This window comes from Ochotona curzoniae, unplaced genomic scaffold (genome assembly GCF_017591425.1).
Source record: "Ochotona curzoniae isolate NIBS_2020 unplaced genomic scaffold, NIBS_Ocur_1.0 scaffold_461, whole genome shotgun sequence".
In the NCBI taxonomy this organism is placed as follows: domain Eukaryota; kingdom Metazoa; phylum Chordata; class Mammalia; order Lagomorpha; family Ochotonidae; genus Ochotona; species Ochotona curzoniae.
In genome coordinates, this window is record NW_024467120.1 from 130,047 (window position 1) to 138,501 (window position 8,455).

General features: G+C 41.8%; 1 protein-coding gene across 1 annotated transcript; it reads right to left on the minus strand.

Annotated features, from left to right (window-relative positions):
- Positions 1-724: 724 nt before the first annotated feature.
- On the minus strand, positions 725-1,630 carry LOC121147781 (putative vomeronasal receptor-like protein 4). The gene has a single exon (XM_040967681.1). The coding sequence runs from the start codon at positions 1,628-1,630 to the stop codon at positions 725-727; it is 906 nt and encodes a 301-aa protein (XP_040823615.1).
- Positions 1,631-8,455: the final 6,825 nt, after the last annotated feature.

Genomic DNA, 8,455 nt, shown 5'->3' on the forward strand with positions numbered 1-8,455 from the left:
CTTTTCCATGCAGAGAACAAGTAGCCTGAACCAGGATATCTTGTGAAAAGGATGTGTGCCTGTAAATTATGTGTGCCTGTAAAGACAGACTTTCTCTGCTAATCGTATGTTTAAAGGACACCATAGCAAATATCCAGTGAATCCCAGGAATTTGTTGAAAAGTGGTTTTTTCCTTTAGCCCTGCAAAATTCCTCTCTTTCTCTCTCTTTCTCTCTCTCTTTCTTTCTCCTTCTTTTTCTCTCTCTAGCAGGGTGTGTGTGTGTGTGTGTGTGTGTGTGTGTTTATGTGTGGATAGGTTGGTTTCTCTCTCACTCTCTCTCTTTCTCTTTCTCTTTGTCTCTCTCTCGGGTTGTGTGTGTGTGTCTATGTGTGGATATGTGGGTTTTTTGGAGTGTGTGTTGCAAACATATGGAATCTGTTTTTTTTTCTGTTATTGCACTTTTATTGACACTCAGAATGCTCACTAACCTACAGTCCCAACTGTATAAGCAAGAAGAATAAAACCACATGACAGAGATATCAGAATGGAAAACTGGGAGGAATTTTCCAATTCCTGAAAGCCCAGAAAAGAAATAGATTGCTTGGTGTCAAATTTTCATAAACTGAAGTTCAATTGCATAAGACTTGATGAATTTAATATTGTGATAAATGCAGGAAAAGGCAATCCCTCGATACACATTGTATTACCTGAAAGAATATGTTTGGAAGCAGTTCCCTTATCTTCTCAGTTAGCACTCCAGCATGCACTGATACGAATATCCCTGCTGATCAGAACAAAGGGGCTCAGACAGGAAAAACACAGTTCAAGGAACGTTTTGGTATGTATTATTGCTGATTCCTCTGACAATGTGATTCCTGTGTAGAGGGAGAAAATTAAATCTGTCCAATAAGAGAAAAGGAAACAGGTCATGAGAATGAGTGTCCTCTGAGTGGCTCTGATCTCTGGGCTGGGATATTTGGCACACCTGGAGCTCTGGAGGTAGAGGACATGCTTGTGATGTTTGTACAGACAGAGAGCCATGTACCCACAGCTCCAGCTCATGAGACTCTGAAAGGTGAGGTCTCGAAGAGCCATGAGACAGAGGAAGAGCCACCTGATGATTTGTGGAGCTGGCAGCATGTAGCAATATCCAAAGTACATTCTAACAGCTGATCTGTTCACATTGTTGTTTATTGTGATATAGTGGAGCAAGTTAGAGCTTATGAGAAAGCTAAAGACCCAGAAGAGGAGGAGGTGGGGAAGAACTTGCCATGCAGTGTGTGGTTTGAACTTTCTCCACAAGGTGTTCCTGGGACTGATGGTGATGGCCTGGACTACACTGAGGAGGCATGTGGTACAGATGGAAAGACTTCGAGCCACCCTACTCAGGTAAAATAGTATTTTACAAAACATGTCACCTAGTAGGAAGTTACTAAAATAAAACATCGTGCTTATGTTTCTGATCCATAAGCTACAAATAATAACAATATTTGAAATAGCCATTTGAATGAGCATAAGATCTATGGAAGTTTTCTCACGACTCATCACTAAAGCACGTACATGTTTGAAAAGCATGAAAATATTTCCTACAATTCCAGGCCCTGTGAGAGAGAGGAAGCTCATGTTCTGGATTAGGTGTCTCTGTGTCATTTTATTACTTTATGAAATGACCTAGAGAAAACTTGAAGAACACTAAGTAGTGAGCATGACAGTTTCAGATCAGTGGATGTGCTCTGGGCTTAGTGAAAAGAACAGTATCTGTGCAAGAACATGTGCATAGTTCATTCCTCCTTTATGGCATAAAACTCATCAATCATTTAGAGCTATTATTTTTATTTTGAAAAGCAGATTTGAAAAAAGAAGGAGAAACAGAAACACAAGTCTTCAATCTGCCAGTTCACTTACGTTCCAAATGAATGCAATGGCCAGACTTGAGCCAATCTGAAGCCAGTAACCAGGAGCTTCTTCCTGGTATTCCCAATGGCTGCAGGCACTCAAGGTCTTGAGTCATCCTCTGTTCATTCCCCAGTCCATAAATAAGAAGAATCAGAAGTGAAGCAACCAAAGCTAGAACTAACTTCCAAGTGGAATAATGGTGCTGCAAGTTTAGGATGAGCCTGTTGAACCACTGTGCTGGCTCAAGTCTCTCATCTATACTTGGTATGTTTCATTTGTCCTCTTTCTGTTAAAACAAAGATGGTGAGAGCTGCAATTTAAAAATAATTTTTGTGTTAGTGCATTATCCTGATTTTTCACAAAAGCCTTTGATGTATGATTTATTTCCAAATTTACTAGAAGTTTCTGGGGAGAAAGGTGAGGATTCAGTTACAACAGCATTTCATCAGTTCTAAACCACATTCTTGAGCTCCTTGCTTTTCAGAGCTCACATTCAGCAACTTACCCGTCTGGTCTGTGCTGCATGGACATCCTGCTACCACTCCTCAAGTTAATTTTGGCAAATCACCCAGGCACAAAAGGAGAAACACTGCATGTTCTCACTTACCTATGGAAGTGAAAATTTCATAGTAAAAATGTGAATCACACACAAGTAGCTGCATAGGAAGGAAAGGAAATATACTGGACAGAAGGATGAGGTTTAACAGGAGGAGTAACTTTGACTCTATAGCTCAGCAAAATAAGCATGATGAACAACAATTAATGCATGTTTCAGAGTAGCCCTTAGAGAGGATTTTAAAAGCTCTGAACACAGGGAAATAATAAACTGAGAGGTAATTAAACACAGCAGTAGTCATGTTCTGCTTTTTTCACATTGCATTTGGGACTGAAATGTTATGCTGTACCCTGTGAATTTATGCAATTAATATATGTACATTGACAATAAAATCTAAACTGAAGAATCATATGTAGCCTTAATATGAGAGGTAGCATCTCAGAAGAACTACACTTGACCTTTTCAATCTCATTGCCCAGAAGTTAACAGAGAGTGACAAAAAGGCCCCTTGCCCAAGATGGGAGAGGCAGAGCTCAGGCTTCTGCTCCGCTCTTCCTCTGAGGGATATCAGAGGAAAGGTTTTGTCAGGGCTTTGTTTTGTCTATTTTGTTTTCCTGTGTACCTTGTACTTACTCTACATATTCTTAGGAAACATTACCATGTATGACCCTAGAACTACAACCTGGCTCCCTCCAACACTGACTTATCTGTAACAGGATGGTGCTATCACCAAGGTTTACTGTGAGAATTAAATGGGTAGATGCATGCAATGCTCATATCAATACCCAACAAGAAAAATGACTGATTTCTAAACACACCTGTGTTGTTATGTGTCCTTAAAGTAATCCTCACATTTCATCAATTCTCTATACTTAGGTACTATGCCATATTGTGGGTCAAAAATAATTTTAAAAATCAATTATAAAATCCACAAACAACTGAAGGACACTAGAAAAAAAGAGACACTAAAATGAAAGAAAAAAGGAGCCTGTGAGAGCAAGAGCTTCTCATCCAGGCTGAGAGGCCACTGCTGCCTGATGCCCACAGTCTCGCTCACACCTATGAAATGAAGCAACTTCAGGCTCAGAGCATCACTGGTTTTACTGCACAGAGTCTCATTCCAGGGCCAAACAAACAGGTGTCACTTGGTGCACTGGGAAGTGATAGCCACCTTCTCCTTGGCCACTCACACCTTCTTCTTCCACAGAGAAGCTGAGACGCTTCGCAATTTCATCCCGACCTTGAACACCCTTATTGGAATACCATCCAGTTCTAGAGCAAAGGCAGCTACCCCTGCACTCACACACTCAGCCTCACTCACCTGAGCAGTCTGCAGGGCTGTGGCAGAAGCTGTGGCAGAAGCTGTGGCAGAGCAGCACAGCCAGGCCTGTTTATCCTTGCTTGAGTCCCAGCATTCAGGGACACTCTCAGTGCTGTCAGCATGTCAGTGTGATGAGTTTGCTCCTTTTGCATGCTCTGGATCCCTGGGACCAGCTCTTTCCTCTCCCTTGGTGAACACTTTACTGTCAAGTGCAGAAACATCCTGATCCTAATTACACTGAACCTGCACTAATGAGCAGAAGGCAGCATTATGATGAGCAGGTCTCAGAGGGTCCAGGTTCCTTGGAGTCGGCTATGATCTCATTCTACCTCTGCCACTCACCACCGAGACTCAAGTCGGAAGAAGTATCTGAGAGTCAGAAGTGGTCACTTCCTCAAGTTAGCTTTTTGGTTTACAGTGTTTTTAGTGTCTGAAAAAGCTCATTAGGGACAGTTTTTAGGTTGATTGGTAGCACAAATTACTTTAAATTTCACAATCTCTTGACTTATTTGCTGATATGTTATGTATTCATATAGATACATAACGCATTTTATTCTGAAATGAATATATGGAAATATATAAATTATATTTAAAATATTATTAAACATGACATATAACTCACATTTATTATAAAAGGATCAGATTTAGAGAGGAGGAGCGACAAAGGGAAAATCTTCTATATACTGATTCACTCCCTCAGTGGCTGCAATGATTGTAGTCGAAACTTTGTGAAGCCAGAAGCCAAGGGTTTCTTCTTGGTCTCCTATGTGGGTGTCATGGCCCAAGTCTTTGTGTCATCCTCCACTGCTTGCCATAAGCAGGGATTTTGATGGAATGTACAACAACTGGGACATGTACCACTGTTACCATGGGATCCTTGTGTTTGTGAGCCAAGATTTTATCCATCGAGCCATCACACCATGCCCTTTACTGATATACCTTAATGTTATCCATGTCAATCATACATAGAAAAAGATACAGAGAAAATGCTAAAGGTCCCGGATGGGTACATAATGCCTAAATTCCTCAACTTACATGCTCAGTGATCCCATATGGGCACTGGTTCATGTTGCTGCTGCTCCACTATCATTTCAGTTCCATCTCTATGGCCTGTCAAATGAGTAGAGAATGGCCCAAAGGTTTGGCACCTGCACTCAAAAGAAGCACCTGACTCCTGGCTTCTGAACTCTTGCTACTGTAGACCCTGGGAGAGTGAACCAGCATGTTGAAGACATTTTCTTCCTATTTGACTTTTTTTCCATTAAACTTGACTTTCAATAATAATAAATAAATCATAAAAAATGAAAATGCTAAAAACACATAGAACAATAGTTGAATTTCTCCTGTTCTCACACAGTGAAGTTTTTGTATGTTATTGAGCTGTCTCAATTGTTTTTTCTTCATAAGTGTTTTCCAAAAGGTAGTAAATCAATAGCATATGCAGTAGGAAATAGACATTTTCCAATGCCTTATTATTACTTGTAACTTTCACTCAAGTACTTGTATTTGCCTACCTGCAATCAAGTAGGGCAAGGTTCAAGTGCCCAGGTATCTTGTGGAACATCTTGTCTGTCATCTGAGCCAGCCTGTTAAATGAGAGGGAAGAGAGGTTCATATGCTCTCCAATTGCTGTGAATGCATGTGCTGGCCCCTTAACATAGCTTGTCTAACATGTTACAATGAAAGCATCTGCAAATATCCTTCCTGAACATCTTAGAAGTCCTCCATATTAACCATTAAATCCACAGAGCGCTAGAATAAGAGTTGGAGTTGAAATTCATGTCCAGAAGAGGGGTGGTCCCGCCTACTGGTGCTGTTTCCTGACCAAATGATGGTTACAGCACAATAATCTGGACTTACAGCCCATTGAGACATTCCTTTATGATGTTTGTGCTTCTCTCTGTGTGTATTTCTTTAAATTGTCCATTGCCCCAGTTATAATGTTTCTGGTTCTTGATTATCCAACTCTGCAGTTACAATCCAGACCTCACTGTGAGGAATGTGTGGCCTCATTATCAGGATTACACATTATTTCTGGTGCCTAAAAAAAGCCATTTTAGAAATGGCCTGTCTCTCATCTGTGCAATAGGCAGCAAGGAGAAGGCAGGAGGAAAGTTCACACTGGGTACACTGCTCTGAGGACTAGCTTGAGAGAAACTGCTCTCTTACCCACCCATGTTCTCTTTGCTCAGTGGCCAGCCCAGACCCCGCTGCAACAGAATGTGCTTTCCCATGGAGACATAGCTGTGACTTTGTGGTTAAATGGTACTGTTCTAACCAGAAGATAGTCTGTGTTTCTGTCACTTTGGCCAGGTAAGCAAAGGTAGGAAGAGACTCAGCAGAGCCTCTTGCAGGGCCAACCTTTCCTTAAACATCATTGAGCTCACACTGCTGTGCCCTCTGCTGATGCCAGGAGAGTTTCATTGTCTACTGAGTCTCACACAAACTTGTCTGAGCTGGACTGGGGCCCAATTCTCCCACTTACCTGACACTTGTCCACTGTTCAGAGTCCCTTCATCAGTTATCAGATCCCCTTCAACTCTAGTCTGTGACTCCCGCAGATGCACAGCCTCTGTTTGCCAGCTTTGTCCAGACACAGAGAGGTAGGCATCAGGAATTTCCTAACAAAACACTGGGTTTCTCAATTTTCTGTGTCATGTGAGTGGGAAGCTGAATCCAGGTACTAGTGAGGAATTGAACTTTATGCTGTATTCATTTTTATTCGGTACTATTTTACTCAGTACTAAAGCAACTGAGGAAAATAAGACAAATATCAGTACTGCTGGTTTAAACAATCAAGCTAACAGTTTAGGAAACGGGTTTTAGTTTTGAATGCAAGGAACTTAGATGTGAGAATAGCAGGAAGTTATAGAGATGCAGAAGGAAGGAGATTTACCCACACAAATTTTTTTCAGCCCCTGAGATGACCAACAGGGCTTCCTTGCAATGGCAGGCTTACCAGGTCTTTGGTACAAAATGGAACCTCATTATACAAGCTAGATATGTAAAGAGGTGGGCCTGTGACAGGTGAGAAGATTGTAGTATATTGTGCTATAGGGATCTGAGGCATTCAAAACTCTACTTGTACACAATGGATGCTGAAGTTTATGCTTGGATGCACTGAACAAGAATCTGAATTAATACCTCATTAGTGAAAGAAAAAGAGGAACCCTTCAATCATTATAGTGCAAGTAGTAACTTGAAGCTCAAGTGTTTGTGGCAACAATGAAGAAACTATTTGAGAAGTCTGAATGTCATAGCGCCTAGAATTCAGTTCTGACTTTAATAGTGCGGTGAGCTCCTGATTAAGTAAACCCTTGGACATAGCTAGTGGATAGGTTGTACACCTGCCATTACTATGAGAAAATCGTTTGAATTTCCATATCCTGGGCTTGGTTTTAGGCAGAGCTGACTCTTTCAGGGTACTGTGGAATAACCAAAAGATATGAAGTCTTTGTCTAGCTCTCTCCCTTTTTGACTCTGCCATTTAGGTTAATTGAAAAGAAATTAAATAAACAAACAACCTGGAAATGCAGAAAAATTCACTCACTGCAAAGTGAATTGGAAATTGCTTCTCATTGGATAAACCTGACTGTAGTCAAATTGACATCAAAAGATGAATCAAAGCTTAGGAAATAATTGTGAGAAATTTGAGTAAAAATCCTGCTCAAGGAGAATCAAGATGGTGGGATAGGGCAAGGACACCTTTAAATGGATGGAGAAACTTTTAATAAGGATGAAGCAGAGAGGACACATTCCCAGATATAGGAGAGGACAGAACAACGGCAGAGTGGTACCTGGAGACAGACAGACACAGGAAAGCAGTTCACACAATGGTGTGGTATTGCAGCGACTGATACTCCAGTGGCATTCAGTTAATGACAATCTGAACTCCACCAGCAGTTGGAACTCCATCAGCAACCAGGTGGGAAGGGACTTTCACTTGGAGATTTGGAGGTAAACCAAGAAAAGGAACTATCCGTCCTGCTGGTCTGCTTAACTTGGCCAGGAGCAGAGACAGAGCAGCAGATCCCGGATGGGCATTGAGAGAACAGGGTGAATTTCAGAGCCCAGTCAGCCCCAAGAGCCAAATTGGACATCATTTTGCCTAAGGAGGCAAAGGCAAGGGTATGGACTGAGCATAAACTGAGCTGGGAGCGAACTCATTTCTGACTCAGTGAACTGCATCGACATGGCATTCTATGGGTTCCATCCGAGATAGGTCTGGGTAGCCCTCAGAACTGATGACCAGCAGATCAAGAACTCTAGTAGTGGTACATCAGACACAATTTTATACACTGTGGCAAAAGCTATAGGACTGCAAGGGACAGCAGTAACTGTGCATGTGCTGAGCTCACGAGAACTCACCAAGTTCCCTGGATTGCACTAGTACCACAAGAAAACAATACCAACCATGGCGACATACAGGTCAAAATAGGTCCGTGTGGCATCCAGTTCTAACGTCCAACAGGTTTCTGGCAAGATCAGCACCACCAACAACCTAGGTATAAAGAACACCTGATGTCTCCATAATCCTGGGATCTGCTTTAACTAATAGTGGGAGAAAGGTAGCAGAGACAATGGTGCAGTCTCAGCACAGTATCACAGTAGGTGGAGATAGGTGAGCCAGGAGCTGGGACTATTGAGTTCTTCGTGGAAATCTAACGTAAGAACCCAGACCTGGACCTTGCTGGACGGAATG